We start from the raw sequence: 19,038 nt of genomic DNA, 5'->3' as shown, positions 1-19,038 counted from the left end.
GCACCGCACGCAAGCCGTTATGGGCACCACCTAGGCCAAATAAATGTCAGATCAATGTGGAGAGTTTTATCATCAGGCTTTCTGTGTGTTGTTTGTGATCTGCTCTGACTTTTCAAACTTTCTGTACACAGATATATTTATGGTCCAAATTATGTGAAGTTGTATCTTTTATGAGGAGGATCCCTGCACCCCCAAATACGTAAACCTAAGTCTTCCACAAACAAGGGAAAACGCTGTATTTGGCAGGTGGCTGGTGTTGAATTCCAACCGTACTCTCAGGATAAATCAGAAGTAGAAGATGTAAGGAGATCGTTTTCAGAGAAAACTTAAAATAATAAATAGTATACACGCAATTCCCGCTACTGTAAACTGTAGTGTCTTGTAATGTCTGATACTAGGTGTATTTCATCCAGGCAGGTGCAGCCGGTTGTGTGAGTTCAGCCGTTGATCTCGCACCTCAGGCAGTGACGAGGTTGCCAGGTCGGTGCGGTTAAGGAGATTACTATAACCTGCCTTGTTGGCACATTCAAACACACATTTAAAAGAGACATAAAATCAAAACAGGCTCAAAACAAACTTGTGCGTAATGCTACCGCCAAGCCCGAGATTATTCAGACATGCAGGGCCGCGCACACACACACACGCGCGCGAGGCGCTGCACCACCTCGGACGTGAGGGCAAAAAGATGGAGAAAAGCATTTAAAAATAATTAACGGTGTGTGTCTGAGCTGTCACTCAACACACCCTCACTTCCTGCTCCTGGTGACATGGGAGCCACATGAAAGACGGAGCTGACAGGGGAAATCCCACTAGGGCACCGCTAGACTGTCTGGAACAGCCTGAGGAGGTGTTTGTGGGTGGTTGAAGTGTCTTTACACATATGGGTGTGTGTATGTGTGTGTGTGTGTGTGTGTGTGTGTGTGTGTGTGTGTGTGTGTGTGTGTGTGTGACAGAGAGACAGAAGCGCATGCTGTGTGATATGTGAACGGGAACAACGAGGCGTCTGAGCGTCCAGTTGATGTAAACGCACACGAGGTTAACATGTGATTTGACAGTAAACACCACTGCTCCTCCGCTCTAATCTGCTCTTTGTATAACTGTAACAGTAGAATCCATATTCCCTCAATACTGAGAGAGCTCAGCTACTGTATTTAATCCCGAGTCTGAAACCAGATATCAGGCCGGCCCTGTCTCACCCGCTACACCTACCTGTTGCACATTCCTGGTCCACCTGCATGCGTAGGACTGGCTAAGGTTGCTTCAAAGCCCTCGATGCTCATATAGAATACAATAAGACGCACAGGCGCATACACACTCACACAATGCCTTCTTTATATCTGTCTCTGATTACCCGCTGACTGACGCCTGTGTCAGCCTCTCGACCCCGTCCTGTCACCTCTGTCATAAAGAAGGTACATAGGGCATGTCTGCAGCGCATTGTTCCTTCACAACTTTAAACAGGCGATCACACCCATTAACTTACACCTGCCCGGGCTACTCATTTACAAGAGCAAACCTCAGCATTCATTTTCTTCTATACATTAACGAAACAAAAGCAGCGCAGACTATAGCGGAATAAATGAGGCGCCCAGGCCACCACTGTAGCTAATACTTGTTATGGATCCAAGCTTAGGGTCATTAACATTCCCCCTAAACAAGGATTGAGTACATCTGGATATCCCATGCACTCGCAAATGCACACATACATACTTAGAGGGAACTCAATCCTGTCCCTTTTCTACGGGCCAAACTCTTTGGATGACAGACACCTGATCTACATTCCACCCCAATTCCCCTGGCAATGTGTGTTTGTATGCGTCTACCTGAGCTTGAGTGGCTTTATATATCTCAGCATGCTTTCCCAACAAAATAAAGAAAAAAAGAGGTGTGAAAGATTTGTTTCTGAAAGTTAAATAATGAAGGGCGTGGATGGCAATTTCACCTAAGTCAAGGAAAATTCACGAAGGAGAGATTTTGTTGAGTTTGTAGTTCTCTTCCAGAGACGTTCAAGTGCCGACGTGTAAAACTCAATAACAAAAATGTTTCATTTCGCCCGTCTGCTGTTATAATGCATCATGACGCCTGGTGTGTTTTGAGAAGACAAATCTTGCCAAGAAGATCAAAATAAAAAAGCCCAGGGTGACCTGAAGTTCCTCTCTCCGAAAATCATTAATATGTAAATGAGCGTTAGCAGAACAAGGAGACTCGGTTTAACATCATGCAAACGCAAGCAGACTTGATTTGCATTCCCAGCTGGTGTCTTCATGTAAGACATGTCATTCCTTTCCTGAACTCAGACTGACCCCAAAACTGATGCTATGAGCGAATGATAATAATGTAAAACAGTTCTCTACAGTATGTTCATATGATAATCACCACTCTCAAGAGGATGATCAGTTAAGGGGTTTACAAAACAGCACCCCTGCTAGGAATACAGTGACTTTTTAAATTACGTTACGTCTGACAAATTGTTACAGACCTGGGATTTGTATCTACGCCAGTGGTGTTGCACTCTGAAACTGTGGGGGGCGCCAAATCGCACTAAATGCCAATTTCTACTTAATGTTGCTTTCAGTCCATTACTAATTTAGTGTGTAAAGTCTTTACTAAGTCCTTAGGAAAGTAGACTAGGTAGTATTTACTAAATTTGCTTGGTCTACTGGCTAGTAGCTAGTAAGTTAGTCCAGTAACTGCTAGCTATCTTCGACCTATCGCTACTAGCAAACTTGCAATTTACTAAATCAAGCAGTACCAATAATATGCAAAATGTTTTAGCTTGTTAAGGATGTCACAAAAACATCGGTGCACCACACAATCGAAAAGCAAGGAAAAGGAAAACTGTAAGATAATTTAAAGGTCTACTGTCAGGTCTTGAAGAGTTACTGCATCCGGCTTACGGACTGAGCCAATCAGCTGCCCTGCTCCCACCGGTGTGAGAGTGAGAAGGTGGCTCACCTACTGACGGGGCCCTCCTGTGGTGCAGGGGACACTCCAGGGTGCCCTGTTGAGTTCGGCCAAACATGGCGGAGTAAACGGCGATCTGCATACCCCGTTTGCAGCTCAGCCTCATCCTCTCCTCCTCACAGACCACCTTACTCTTGTACTCGTCTGGAGACAGAAGGAGAGAGAGGGTACAAGATGTTACAAAGACAAATATATATATATATATATATATATATATATATATATATATATATATAAATATATATACAAAGACCCCTAATCCCTAAAACGCAATAATAAACATAAATATAAATATTCTTTATTTCATTAAACCTCTATAGAACAGCTTTAAAATGCACAGAAAAACAAGGCTTCATTCAGTGTAAACAAGCAGAAACAGAGGCAGAGCTCCTCAGTGGACATGTAGAGCCATGCAGAGGCATTCCTCACACACATCCAGCCACAGTGACCTGTGACAGCCAGAGCAGCTCCACTGGCCAGCAAATAAAAACACAACAGCAGCCGTTTCTCCGTCCATGTGGGGAGTGGAACAGGAATGCAGAAAGAAGAGATCGGAAAAGAGCCGAGAAAAAAAGGGGGCAGGACTGGTTTGTTCTATCCCTTGGTGATGGATTCACTCTTGTTCGCTCTCACTCCCTCCCTTTCTCCTTCACTTCCTCCATCCTCCATCCACCTCTCCTTTCAGAGGCAGTGACACCTGCCCGTTGCACCTCACTAACACCCCATGCGGCCTTTCTCTCTTACCCCAAGAAGTCATTGGTTAAGTGACAGTGAACAAAGAGCTGTTGATTGGCCCCGGGGTCCGGTGGAGAAAGAAAAAGTGGGGAGGGCAGGCGGATCAGTGGATTAATGCCCACTTCTGGTCACTCTAGTGTGAACCGTTGCACAGCTCAGTGCGGCTCGGCTCAGCACAGCACTGAGACATGAATGGAGACTAGAATCTGGGTGGGATTACCGCACTGTTGTGGCTCCCCTCTGGAGTGATACTCTTAGCTTCCTGGCTCACAGTGAGAGGGAAGGAATGGGATAAAGGAAGGGAAGCACGCAACAAGTTTTTTTTGCTTTTAAATGAAGCGGGGAAGTTGGCAGAGGCAGGAAAGTCTCTCGTAGATGCTGTGACGCTTAATCCAGTGTAGAATTTATAGTAAACTTAGATGACATCAGCTTGTAATAGGGTGAATGGTGTCTCTGTCAGGCCTGCTCTGTGACCCGACCACTTGTGTTTGCACTTTGTAACTTGTGTGGGCAGGTAGGATAGTCTTTACATAACAATGTCACTCAATACCAACCATGTTGGTGTAACTTCATCATATTTAATGGAGAAAATATTTTCTGGCTTTCCGTTTTCTCTTTACTAATTTCCTTTTGGACAGATAGCTTTACTTACTGCTAAGGTAACCGCTCACTATGCTAACTGTAGCTGCAGTTAGGCCCTAAACATCTGATTATATTGTTACAGAAACCTGGGATTTGTATTGACAACAGTGGTGTTGTGTGGGCGCCAAATCACACAAAATACAAATTTCTACATAATGTTGCTTTAAAGTCAGAATTAGAAAGTATAAGCTCTGTCCAGTTTCAGTGCATTGCAGCTTTGTAGAGGGGAAACATCACCGCCTGATGCTTTTTCCATGGATTATTCTCTTCAAAGATACATGACGTACAATCTACACAAGCTCTGTTTGCTGTACACACCCACAGTACATAGGTATATTATAAAGAGATGGACATTTTCAGTGGAAATCAACCCTCCATGTGATGGTCATTGGTTGGAGGATGTTCTCCACAAAGCAAAACTTCTCCTAGTTTTTACAATAATCTCTAACTTGAAACTTTAAAATGTCACAGGACAGACCTCGGGATGATCATTTAAAAGACGCTCTATGAAACTTTGACTATAGACCAATACTGACATGGATTTCCTTTGACAGTTCATGTCGTAATTCAGTTTGTTTCCAGTGCAAACAAAGTGACCCCACCTGTTATATTTCAGACTGGACATGGAGGTGTGTGAGAAAGGAGGAAAAAAAAAAACAGTCCCAGTTCAGAGGGGAACAGAAATGTGTGTCACTGTCAGGATCTGAGGCGATGAGGGACTTACTAGGTCTGCATTTGTACCAGACAATGAGGTATTTACTGCTGCCAGGACACTGGTCTGTCCCAAACACGCGGCTGTTGACAAGGACTTGACAGCTCCTTCTGTCTTGGCACTCGTCCAGCATTTTCTAAAGAGGGAAAGAGTGACAGAGAGCGGGAGAAGACCAAAGAGAGGTTTAGAGGGAGCACAATAAGCTAACGATGGTGAGACGAGCGGTCGGCAAAACCTAAAACCACTTCAAACAGGCTGCTTATGGCCATGGGAATATGGAGGAGAGGAGCAGGTACGAGAATAAAGAGAACGGGAGAAAGAAATCTGTGGAAAAAGCTCCACTCCACTCATTTCCTGGCATCCTCTAGCTTCTCTAGTTTCATCATCTTTTGCAGGCTGTAGCCCAGGTGAGCACATTCCAACACAATCCCACTTGCTGGAGGAATGACTGAATGGATTCTGTTCAGAGCCTTCCCCTGAAGTTAACATGAAAGGAGAGGCATTTGTTACAGCAGATCATGAAACGTGAAGGGAGGAATACGGGATATCAGTGTATTTCCCCCCCAATACACACCAAATACATATGTAAGTCCTCCGTCTCAAAGATTTAAGGATTAATGAATGTAAAGTCCAAGGATAAGACTGGTGATATCCCATGAAAGGACCGACAAAATAAATGTAAAATATTGTGAAATGGACAAACACATTAATCTTTCCATGTTTGACTTTTTGACATGAATATATAGAATAAATCAAGCCTAACATGTTAAGTTAATTAGGGCTGTCTGTTTATTATTTTCTCATTAGGTGAACCCAAAACAAATCCTTACATTGGTGCATTTCTTTTGTCTGGGCCACTGTTCATGTTCAACAGAGCACTAACTTCATATCAAGCTTCAGAGGCTGAATCGTACTCAGTGGGGTGGAGACTAACATCCTTTTTCACGGCTTTATCTGAGTTTAAAACAATTATATCATCTATTGCTACATTTTCCTGTGGATATCATCGTATGCCACATCAGTAGACACCGCCCAACCCTATTCAAAATAACCAGGGATACATTGATCTCTATACCACTTGTCAGCAAAGAAACAAACCGCTCGCTGCAACGATGGAAAAGATCCAAACTTCACATTCCACCAGACTTCACACTGAGAATCTATTAAAAGTACGGCTGAGTGCTTCGTCCAGATTTTCAGTGTGAGGATTACTCGGATTAGTGAAACAATTAGTCTGTAAACTAATTGGTTAATTGACAGAAAAGTAATCTGCAACAGTTTTATAATCGATTCAAAGTCATTTATCGGGTAAAAATGCAGAACATTTGCAAGTTACAGCTGATGAAACTGTTGGCGGAACAAAATAATCATTACATTAACAGATAAAACAGAAATTGCCCTTGCTGGCACACTCTTGATGTAAACCTTTTGATATGGAGACATTCATACCGTAATGAAAACAAACCAGGGGTCATGGACAGGTGGTACAATGGGATTCTTCAGGGTTGTACTAATGTGGGTGGCGCAGCAGTCAGTCATTCTCTCACTTCAGCACAATGCACTCTCTGTGTCTGTGCATTCATGGCTGTCCTGTCTATTATGGAAACGGAGGGTGTTCGACGCTAGAAGGCAGGGGCACTAAGAATAAACCCAAACAACCGCATGAATGCTGAACAGGATGTGTTTGTGTGTGTTTGTATTGGTGCTGCAAAGCGGGGGTTCTGGTCCAGCCGCATCCCAATTTAGAAAAGGATGCTAAGGCAAAGACCCCATGAAATCGCTTTGTGTCACGGGAACATACAAGCCGGCTTCCTCTTTAGAGAGTGTAATTTGCCGGAAAACATCCTCACAAAGCATTACATAATCAGTGGTGGTCCTCCAAAATGCAACCCTTGGCCAATTTGACCATTTTACAGGACACTTTCTCTCAGGAGGATCTGCTGCCCAAGAAGCGTGGACTAACTGAGGGAAGGATGCCAAAAAAGAGGTTCAGCGGCTCTGGGAGACACTGGGGATGACCTCGGAGTTAGTTCTGGCAAATAGTTATCTAAAAAATAATCACTAAACAATTATTTTCTGATACAAAACACTATCAAGAATATGTGTCGTTGGTTATTTACCTGTAGTGCAGTGGACACGGAACAATATCGATCATCCTCCCGAGGGTCATAAGAACTCAGGAGGGCCTGGTAGGTCTGAGGGCACTGCTGGGGGTCCGAGGCGCCTCTCCTTCCATAGAAAGCTGACTGGACGGTGATGGTGGTGCGGGGCGGACAGCGAACAGCCAAGAAGTCTCCGTCACAGGCCTGCTCGGTGTAGTTCCTCAACACTTTGGACAGGTAGCCTATGGGACAGCAATGCAGCCTTTACCTCGGATACTAAGTGCAAAACATCAAAGATTTCTTGACGTTCTCCTGACTCCTACACCAAACAAATACGGGGCAACAAACTGCTGCTAACAGTAGCTGCCTTTGATAGTTAGCTCAGGTAGCCATGCAGCTAGCGGTTTGGACAGGGAGCTTGGGGACCAGGGCAGGGTTAGTGCTTACACTGCTAACACAGGACCAGGACGGGTCAGGGCTAGCTGATTAGCATGCTAACTTCAGGAGCTATCTCTGAAACACAATACAACGATGTCCATCATGTCAACACTGCTATTAGTTAAAATTCTGGTGATGATTTTAATTAAGTAATTTTAGAATGTTCCCAACTGAACGTATTATACTGTATACTGCCCCTTTAATTTCCCTGCACTGGAAGTATTGAAGAGGAAAATCCTTGTTAACCAGATTAAATCCTGCTACCTCTGTTTCGCATTGTCCAAGCAAATGTTTTTCATGCTAGCATCATAAACAAAGAGGGTTGCTAGCATGCTAGAGATCTTTTTTCTTCAATAATGGAGTGTTTCCATGGACATTTGGTAGCGCTGCATATCAGCAAGCCCTGACAGATCACTGCTTACATCTAAAGGACGCCTCCAGGCCGTGAATACCACAACAACACAGGGAGGGTAAAGCTTTAGCTTATTTAGCTGTTAGCGTCAGCCCTCTGGACATGGCTGGAGAACATATTCTTGTGTTTGATATTAAAAATACCTGCCAAGGAGGAATTTTTAAAGCCTGACATTATTGCACTTTTTATACAAGGATACAGTTCATACATACCGACTGTACATACTGGATTTTTCCAGCAACAGAGTTTGGAGAGCATTTTGAGGCATTGCTAGCTAAAAATGCTACCAGGCTGCGTGATGGTCATCTTATTTATCTGTAAACTGAAGCTTTTATGTGCCACTCTTCATTCCTATTAGTGTGCTACTTCCTCGCTAGTAACCACGTTAACTCGCACCGAAACAACCAGCTACTATCAAGACTGTGAATAGGAACATTACATAAACCGTTTAATGGAACAAGCACCGCGTGAACTTTCATTTAACCTCGGAGGCTGCTTCAAATCAAATAAAAGCCCTCATTCTTTTAAAACGCTCGAGTCTCACGGCTAACTCCACTTTCCCCATTAGGAGTCTTTGAGAGCTGCCAGTCAGCCTGTCAGTCACACGGGATAACTGAAGCCATCACAAAAGCCACCATTAACATTCCAGCCTGTGAGAAGGAAAGAGCAGATAAAGGAGAGTTGATCCCCTGGCCGCTGTCATATAATGTCTTATCTGGACCATGTCGCCTACATACTCGTTGCTGAAGAGGAGAAATAAACACTCTCTTAGTCTTTAAAGTCAGCTGGATTCAAAAACCCCACTTGTTGAAGGCAACTTATAAAGCCTGGCATATGTAAGATCAGGCGTGTGGCTCACTGTGAGGTTGAGTGTCAAAGTAAGACACCGGCATTCAAAAACATAAAAGAAAATAATCACATTTCTGTCTCCAAATGTATCCAGTTAAAAATGCTACAATTTTACTTGTAAACAGCGTCCGAAGCCAGCTCAAGCTTCCCTGTAAGTGCTCTGCAAACACGTCTTCAGATAAGTAAACACACACACACGCTCACACGCACTCACAAAGTGGACACGCTGTCATTCGATTACCTGTATTTGGTTAGTGTTTGTTCGGGAAGAGGAAATAAACAGTTTCCTAACACACACATTAGCGGGGAGGCACACACGTGGACGCACACTGAACACACACATTGTCCCCTTATCACCATGGCCACAGTTAAAAGGAGGAAGAGAAACAAGAGACATTCTCAGGCTGTGAAAGGTCACTACACGCACTTTAAATAGAGATAGTTATTAAACCACCGTAGCTCACAATAACAGTTTTCCACCTGTGGCTGGGCTGTGAAAATAGAGAACAGGTGCACATGTCAGGTGCAATCCTATTTTAGGTTTATTTAGAGATTATTGGGATGCCACGGACCAAATTATCAGGATGTGAAGTAGAACCCGACCACAGCAGCTGTCTTTGACCCAAAGGTCAGATTTGTAGAGTTTTATTACCTGTATTTATCAATTTCATGCAAAATCACTTGCTAGTTGCCAAACTGCATTTGTCCAAATCATTAAGTTGCAATATATGTACATAGTGTGAACAACCCCATGATCATTAACGTGAAACAAGAACATTTTATTAAAGGATAAGTTCACCCAAAAATAAAAACGTAGTCATTATCTACCAACCACGAATGCAGATGGAAAGTCCACAAAACATTTTTTGGAGGTTCACGGCAAAACTGTGTTGCAGCATTCTCCTAAACAACTGAAGTAGATGGGGACTAAAAAATATGTCCATACGTCGTAATCCAAGTCTCTGGAAGCCCCAAGATCCAAAATTGATTCCAAAAGAGTGAGTTACGGCCCTTTTTAAAGCAGAAAAATCTTTGTTACAGCCGCTAAGCTGAATGCTTTGGCGCTGGCCCTCTTCTGAAGTTGGTGCACAACCGTCACTGGTGACAGTAATGACTTTTCAAATTAATTTGGGATCTCAGGGCTTCTGGAGATTTGGATTATGGTTTGTTTTTTCAAAGCTTTAAACAAGTCTCCATCTACTTCAGTTGTTTAGGAGAATGCCGCAACACTGTTTTGCTGTTGAACTCCACAAACGTTAGGAAACATCACCGGACTTTCCATCGGCCTACTGCTGAGTAGATAATGACTGAATTTAACATTTTGAGTGTACTTATCCTTTAAGGCCTCCCGACACAGTATCCCTTTTGTGATTACAAATGACACCGACGGCGTCTGCTGAAATTATGATTCTTTCTTTCACTTGTGTTGGCTAAACTAGTTTCTCCCCGCTGCAGTAATCTCCCTCGCTCACACACACAGGTCTGCTTTGCATGCCACATTCCACAAAGGGTGAGAGCGAACTTGGCATTTCCCCCTGGCAGCGAGACCACACACACACACACACACACACACACACACACACACACACACACACACACACACACACACACACAGGCATACAAAACGTCAACACAAACAACGTGGTAGGAACAAGCCTCGCTGCTTGGCTCTTGAAGCCAGGGTGTGTGTGTGCGGTGTCGGTGTAACAGTATCACTTTATTCGGGCTGGTTCCTGGCAAAGTGCCAGCGCCATGAGAGACCACGGGTTTGCGCGGCCCTCCGGTTAAGCGAGCCTCGGGTACGGCGGCGTATCCATGGAAACCGAGGTTATGAAGAGGGTGAAACGGAGAGGACTGAAGATGGATGATTGGGCCACTTGGAGGAGGAGCTTCTTGAGAGAGGAGATCGTTGAGCAACAGTTTGAGCGCCACTAGCACCGCTACGCCTCCCTCCTCTCTACAAAAGTGGGACTGTGTGTGAAGGCAAACAGATTATCTCACACAAACCCTCAGGTGCTTTCCAAAGAATCCATTTCTCTCTCTTCCTCCTCCCACTCCCTTTCTCTGTCTCGCTCTCTCTTCCTCAGGATCGTCACTATTGTTCCCTTCACGCTACCTGTTGACTGAGGCCTCCTTTCAAGGCCGACGAATCAGGCGGGGTGAAGGCACCTGTGTAAACCGCCCAGCCAATGACAGGTGTCCCTCAGAGGCAGAAGGCCGAACAATGCTGGAGGAACACCCAGGCGTCTCTCCTTCTCCCTTCTCCTCCCTGTTTCTTTTCATGTGGGCCCAGACTCCTTCCTTAACTAGCTCTCTGCCCTTTCCCCTTAACAAAAGCGCCGCACTATTATGTCTGCTGGTTTGTTTATTCGGTCATTAAAAGACAGGAGGTTGCGGTCGCGATGCACAAACAGGTTGTCTTGTCGTGACCTGGATTGAAAGGCGTGCCAGGTCCATTTAAGCGTGGGGATTTGTTATAAACAGCTGCACCTGCCTTTTGTATCTATCGTCCAACACAGATGGGATCTTGTCATGTGACGCGACTGAACCTGTCAGAAGGCGAGAATGTCCGAGTTTCAGCTGCAAACACAATCTTTCAACCGATTGTAAAGCTCGAGAACCTTGTGATTTGTAGCCCCTCATTTGCGGTCATGTGATGACCCTCAAGCCTGACCCAGCGATGGAGGGGTCAGGTATGATGCAGATTAGTGATGGGCCACTATGTTGTGTCAACATGACACAGAAAGAGGGTGGAGAAAGCTTTCCTCCTCAAGATTCACTGATAAGTCACAACTGGTGCGGGCTATCCACAGCTGGATCCTCTACTGCAATCTTCCCTGCCTCACTTTTCAGGTCAGACTGCGAGTAAGCCCTGACTAATTCCCCTAATGGTCCACTAAGCTGAGGTGTCTGCCTGCTAAGCGAGCGACTACGACAGGTATTTCTGACACGAACTGAGGGCAGGTGGGGGGGAACGAGGAAGGAGCAGCGAGAGAGGTAGTTCAGGTGGAGACTCCACTCTGTTACTCATGCTCAGGGCTTTCCCCTGCTTTTGAAAGATGCCGCCTCCTCCCATTGGCCGAGCCTGGAGAATGAACGAACAATGCACTGCAGCATGAAGCATTACTGACGTGGTGTAATGGTGCGGGCTTAATGCTGCTTACTCATTTTATGCTGCTTGTGGAGTATTTTTGTAAAGCCTCTTGCATCGGGCAAGAATGTGTCATATTGCAGAATATTAGAAGATTACAGCTTATCTTGACACCACAGAAGTGCCTGTTTACATTGTATTTTAGAGATAATCAACAGGCTGCATGAATAAGAGTCATATCTGCAGCCTCTTTAAAAGGATCATGTACGTATAATAAAGATACATCTGGAACAACACCTCAAAAACGCATGCCGTAGAAGCTAAGTAGCCAAGATGTTCTTGAAAGCTAAAAATCAAAGGCTGTATCGTGTTTCATCTTGGTACATTAGGTATTTAGGCATTTACAGCTTCATGACTTTATTGGTGTTATTTTAAGCAAATTATAGCCATCAAACCATCGAATGTTCAAAGATGTAGAGCTGCAGGCCTGCTATTGGAGAAGGAATTCCCTTTAAGTGGTGATTACTGGAACGAGCGGAGGTTTCCCTCAAAGACGCAGGCGGCGCTCTGGCAACAGTCGACAGAACGCGGTTGGAGATGAAGAGGGGAGGAAGGGGACGTGGAAAAAGTAGAGATGAAGATGAGTGACGGGGAAGGAAAGAAAATCTGAAACAGACACCTGCTCGATAATCGAGTGTTGAATCAGATTCTGAAAAGATGCAGAGAGGGCGGTGGTTTTGATCGGACGAGGCGGCAAACTGACCGTGAGAAAAAGAGCCGTACGGAGAACAGATCTTTAAAAAGCGAAGCCGCTGCTTACAGGATGTGGGCAGCAGAGAGTCCAAAGGCCGGAGCTGGTGGCTTTAGGCCCTGTAGTAATTACTTTCCTCCACAGACCACAGAAGGCGGCACAAGAGCCTGGAGCACGGCATGACTTTGAGATAAAACCGCCGTCTCTAAATCATGTGTGGTCAGAACTCTGCATTCACCTCTTCAGACCTTTAGCTGAAATATATGATATGTGAGCTGAATGAGACAGGTTGATGAGGTGTGCTGACATCAAATGAGACCGCAAAACAACAGAAGAAGAAAGCAGCGAAAGTTCACGTGGACGCCACAAAGGACACGCCACTACACAATGGACATGATGTCAAAGGAGATCTACGAGCAGCCGTTGCTGTAAACGTGCCAAGTACTGTCCTCGCTGCTAAGCCTTTCAGATTCGGGTAAAAAAAAAAAAAAAAAATGCATTCCTAAAATACACTGCATTCCTCTGCTTACAATACATTAGTCTTGCTACTATAGTCACGTTTTGGATTAACCTACTTTCCTGCTAATCTTGCTATGGGGCAGAGAAAGAGCACGGAGATATTTGGCTGAAACATTGGCAGTTAATTTGACATGAGTCAGAGCAGGATTACCTTTTCAAATACTCCAGTACTGTAATTGTGTGGCCCATTCGACGTTCTTTCAAGTGCTGTAGTATGTGGGGAGTGAAGATTTTGCACATTAATCTGAGCAAACGTGCACTGGCTTGCCATTTTTTGTACAGAATTGACAAATATTTGATTGAGTCTTAGTACTGAAGAGGATCTATGAGTCTGTTGGCTCACATCAGCAAAGCTGCAGTGAAGTAAAATATCCCTGACAACCTTACATGAACAGGAAACTTTCTGTTGGAACAGCTGTTGTTATTTCACCTCCATTTGTGTGTGTTTTTGCGTCTTTTCCTATTTGAAAAAGGATGTTTCTCTAACATGTACCAATCAGGATTTAACAACGTGTATGTTAACAATTGGAGGCTGATTTGGCAAATGCCAATGAACAAACAAGTCCCTATCTACTTCAGTTGTTTAGCAGAATGCTGCAACGCTGTTTTGCTGTGAAGCTCTAGAAATGGTTCATGGACTACAAAAACTTCCTTTTCCATCAGCATGAGTAGATAATTTTCATTTTCATTTTCTGGTGATCTTACCCTTCAATCGTATGGCTTAAACCTGAGAAGAAGGTCGATGAGAGCCAATTCATTTTTGGCAGATATGGGCCGTACAACCAAAACAATTAGCTGAAAGATAATAAAACGGGAAACAGCACAGCATTAACAGGCAGCACGTGATGGCCGGTGCAGACTTCTTGGAATATTCACTGAACATGTTAACGTATACACAGACGCTACACACAGCTTCTGAATGGGTGGGATGTCAGCTGAAGGGGCTTATTCTCATGAGGTTGGTCCCCTGGATTTAACCCCACTGAGCACCTAAACAACACAACTTCAAATCCACGGTATCCTCCCCCTCTGGGATATAAACCCAGCATGTGTTTCACACTTCGCTATCAGACTGATCAAACAGCAGCTAATGGGATTGGGAAGACCAGCAAACAACATTCGTAAATTGAGACAAGGAGATAAGACGAGGGCGGCTTCATCTGTGCTTCCTGCAGCTAATCGAGGTGAAACTGACTTGTCACTTTCATGTAACAAGCTGTGACAGAACCATGTGAGTAAACATGGGCTATGTGGGTGCGTGCAGCATGAACATCCTGCATTTGTTCTCACCTTTTTTCAATCTGTCGTCAGCAATGGCCGCCAGAAATGGAAAAACAAGCCCATGTATTTAGATTTGGTTCACTGATGCACTAAAAATTCTGCGGTCTGGAATCCAGAGGCAGAAGATGGGTGGATCTTGTTTTTAAATCACCACATGGGCTTAGCTCATGCTGTGTGAATCAATATCCTCAGGTGATGGGCTCCTTAATTTGAATGTCAGGGTTGCTAACATATCCCCCGTCCTCCCCCAACAGACAGAGACCGGAGCCTGAGCAGCTGAAGTCATTAAAACCGGAGACACAAACACAAACACTCTGCTCGCCCGGCCCTCGTCCTCCTCCCTGAGATGGCTTATCTTTCACCTACACACACTTGGAGGCACACACACACCTATGCTCACACATAAACCCGCAGAGGCATGCAGACACAAACTATAACCTGCTGGACATAAACAACTTCTACACCCACCCTTGCCCGCCGCTTTCCTAAACACAACCTATTTATTTGTTCACTCCATGACGTATGAACCCATTAGCAGCAGTCTCCTGGGCCTGTGTTATGGCCAAAAAAAGTTAGGAGCGCAGTGGCACAGGATGAGTTTTAACTGACTTGGCTCTACAACCCTCATCCCAACTTAAACTGGACACAGAATCCACACGATCGCCAGAAAACATCGAAGTTGGATGATTCTGAAAAACTCCTGGATTACATTAAATGCCACCCTCTGAGATATCCACTCATGGAAACTACAGCATGGTTATGGTTTGGGGAAAACGGTGGTTATGGCAACCACAGTGTGGTTGAGGTATGATTAGGGTTAGGCTGCTAAAACATTTGGTTAAGGGAAGCAAAACTTTAAGCCAATCCAACAACTCGACATTGACGCCCTTACTTTCCCACTCTACATTACTGGGTGCACTACTTTCTATGTCAGGACTGGCAACTTTTAAACGGAGAGTTGACTCATTTCAATAATAAATCTTGGGTAACTACCGAATGATTTGATGACGGCGGCAAATTCTCGCTTCAGTATAATAGATGTGATTGTTAGGAAATGATAGTGTGATGAATGTGTTTCTTGTTTCAGGCAACGAGGTGGAGTTTTATCTGCAGAGAGAGAAGGGGATTAAATAGAGAGAACTGGAGGGATGTCACATGCTAAGTCAGACACATATCAGGCGGGGATGAGGAATTCATTCTCTGGAGGAGAACACGAACACAACGCGCTCCTCCTGCTTGTTCACAACCGCACACAGCCGAGGAAACATCCACGCTAAACGGCGCAGTTTGAATGAAACCACAAGAGAAGCTTGTCATGTTAGCATCAAGGCCACGGTTGATGTTTCAGGTTCTAGGCGTCAGTTAACTCCCGCAGACAATGAGAGGACGTCCACCTGTGGGGCTGTCGTTTAAGCTCATCCCGAGGGGGTATTCGCTATAAAACATCTGCCGGGTCGGAGGTGGCCTCATGGCTGGAGAGTGGCCGCTGCGTCTACCCAAGGCAGTCCCCCAAAAACCAAACACTGGTCCCACCCAAGCCCTCCCATGACCTCTGTTAGCACGTGCCTCTCCTTACGACCCCTGGGGGTCAAAGGGCACTAGGTGAGAGGACGCTTTCACTCCGAGTCCCTGAGCGTGTGTGTTGTGTGTCCCTTCTGATGGGATGTGGGGGTTACGGGTGACAGAGTTGAGGGGCACAGAGGTTCCCGGGAACACCCTCTCTGGTGTTTGGATGCGTGTCCAGACGCCCACAGAGAAAGTGTGTGACAGAAAGAAAGAGATGGAGAGAGAGAGAGCCACAGGAAGAGAAATCTGTCATTTTAATGGTCACTTTTATGGCCTGGGAGAGTTGGGTGGCAGCCAGACTGCGCCATTACTGACCGCAGTCCAGCAGACACCAGACAGATGCATCAGTGTGTGAGCTTTATTGTCACCGAGTGAACGACAGATGTATCTTCCTTGAGTCAAAGTCACTGCAGGATTGGATTTAAGTGTTTGTTGGGTGGGGCAGTGGAAGCCTCAGGCCGAGAGAAGAGGTCACAAAGGAGCGATCTCCTTTCACTCATTTTCTCTGCTGTTGAGCAGTTTACTGAGAGACGTGTCAGGGAATTGACTCGGGCCGCAACTAATGATTGTTTTCTTTATCCATTAATCTGCTGGTTACTTTCCAGATTCATCTTTTATACTATAAAGTATCAAAAACTAAGAATCGATTATTCCCCACACTTAATCTAAAGGTTTCTATACTGCATGACGTTTGTCTTCTTCAGAGTCAATGCTGGCTTCTCCCTTCAGTTTTTCCTTTTGACTCATTATCAAAGAACCAGATATTTTCCAACACAATCGCTTCTCTTTTGCAAGCCTTTGTGCCCCACAGCAGCAGGACACCTGACATTATTCATGCAGAAAATGAGCACGGCCTTTACTCAGAATGATCGCACTTTGCAACCCTATTCCTCTCTCCACACCCCGGCATCATTGTGATCCAGTTGCCTTCCAATCGCTCCATCACTTCCTGCCCTTCTCTACTTTTGCCAAAAAGCCCACAAAACCCCCTAAAGAAAACAATAATTAGTTTTTTAATGCAGTAACAGCAAGACAGCATACCTCTATCGAGGTTCAAACATGCGCTGTGAAGAAAACAAGAGGTATTTCCTTTGAAAAAAAACGGGAGGGTGGGAGTGGGTGGGCACCGAAAGGCTGAGCTTTTTGGGGGAATTAACAAGCTTATCAGGGGGGCTGCTCTGTGAAAACAAGCAATAGGACAAGTCCTGAGGAGCTGAGGGAGTGAAAAGCCGTCTGCAGCATGTCCAATGGGACTTAGCAGGGAGATCTCCTTCCATTTACAACAAACGCAGACAGATCTGCAGGAATGAGCAGACTAAATGTGAAAGCTTACCTTATTCATGCCCTATTCATTCAGAGCTTCACGGAGAGTTTGTTTTTGTAGCTACCAAGTTAGCGGGGTCTCCTCAGGTAAAGGTCGACGCCTGCTGAGTGGATCGGCCGGATGGATTGTTTGCCTTGCCTCTATCTCATAATCGCTGTCGTTGAATTTGTTGTCTTTTTCCTGTTTTCAGACGTGCTTTCAGTAGAAAATTTAAAGGCTAACTTCGGTTTTTATCTTTTCCTGGACGAGTGTTTAGCTCAGGGGAACGAATGAGGAATGAATCTCTCATCAAACTTGCATCGCATCACATCGCAATGCAGCGCAACGCTCAATAAACTGACACAACCAATGACGTCCAAACCAGAATATCTACCAACCAGTCAGCCAATGTCCCCTATTCTTGAGCTAGCTACTAGTTATCATTACAGTTAACGTATACATCCATCTAATCGTTAGCTATAACATGATTCAACAATGACACCATGCTGCAGATGAACAGTTTGTCTGAAGTCCGCCTGGTAAAAATGATTTTAACTGAAAAAAAACGGGTAAACCTCTCTCCCCTCTCTCTCCACTTCCCTCCCCCCTTACCTGAGCTAGCCGGAGGGGCCAGTAAGCAACAGATTAGCAGTGCTTTGGGGAGCAGGCTGCTGTAGCGTGCTGTAATGCAGACTGTCAGTCCGACACAGTTGGGGGGCTACACAATGCCTCCTTGTTCAGACTGGCCCTTCTGTGCCCCACCTCACTACCTCTCCATCTCCCTCTGTCTCGTTCTCTCTTTGCCTCCGGAGGTTTTAATCAAACCATAAAAAAACAAATAGTGTTCAAAATGTGCTCGCCCCCCTCTCCTTTAATGAAGAAAGAATGAGGTGAAGAGGGAAGAGAGATCAAGGCGGACGTGTTGACTCATAAGCGAAACATAAATCAGCTCCCAGGAAACAGGATAAAAGAGACAGAGGGGAGGAGGAGGGGCATCAAAGCATGGTCGACATTCTCCGAGATGCAGGAGCAGGAAAGGTGCGTGCGTTCGGAGTTTGCGAGTGTGTGAGCGCATAAGCGGGATGGACACGGGGGAAGATAATTGCCGGTGCACACACCCACCAGACTCTTTCTCAACACTTGTTTTCTGTTTGTCTGCAGCTCAGTTTCATCCTCGCGCTTGCTGGTGCGACACCCCGTGCTTGCAGCAACAGGTATCCGATTCTCAAATAAGCTCTCGGCTCACGAGGCGAACACAAGAAGAGTCAAAAAATGACAAATGGGACTGCGTTATTAATTAATTACACAAAACAGAGATAGCTCCCTATAACTGCACCTGCATGCAACGACGTCGGGGTGTCACTCAAGAATCTTCTTCACGCGTTTGGCTGTGTTTTCTTTGGGGCTTCCCGACACCTCCCTCGTGCAAGAGAGGGCAAGTGCAAACACACGCCTGCCATGTCTACATATACATCTATACAGTGAAGGAATTAGACCTCGTCTTCCCTCCCCAATAACAGTTATTACTATAGAAACCATCCAGCCCAACAGCTGATTGGGCGATTTGGGTGGTTTTTAGGGATAGACAGAAATCTATGCAAAATAATGATTATCACATTAAGAGCTGACTGGTTGAGCAGTTTTCAGCTGATTATAAGTCTTGATTAGCTGGT

The 19,038-nt window shown here is 45.1% G+C and overlaps 1 protein-coding gene across 1 annotated transcript in view; it reads right to left on the bottom strand.

Annotated features, from left to right (window-relative positions):
- Positions 1–19,038, bottom strand: part of eva1aa (eva-1 homolog A, regulator of programmed cell death a) — a 75,630-nt gene that overhangs the window by 48,835 nt on the left and 7,757 nt on the right. Inside the window, exons 2-4 of the mRNA XM_084376937.1 lie at positions 7,174–7,397; positions 5,066–5,189; positions 2,956–3,108 (exon numbers count right to left, since the gene is read on the bottom strand). Coding sequence (XP_084233063.1) covers positions 2,956–3,108; positions 5,066–5,189; positions 7,174–7,397 — 501 coding nt within the window. The remainder of the gene's footprint in view (positions 1–2,955; positions 3,109–5,065; positions 5,190–7,173; positions 7,398–19,038) is intronic.

This window comes from Pagrus pagrus (assembly GCF_965226575.1).
Source record: "Pagrus pagrus genome assembly, chromosome: 16".
Classification (NCBI taxonomy): domain Eukaryota; kingdom Metazoa; phylum Chordata; class Actinopteri; order Spariformes; family Sparidae; genus Pagrus; species Pagrus pagrus.
The sequence above is the reverse complement of the archived record's forward strand: the minus strand, read 5'-3'. Positions and strand labels throughout refer to the sequence as shown.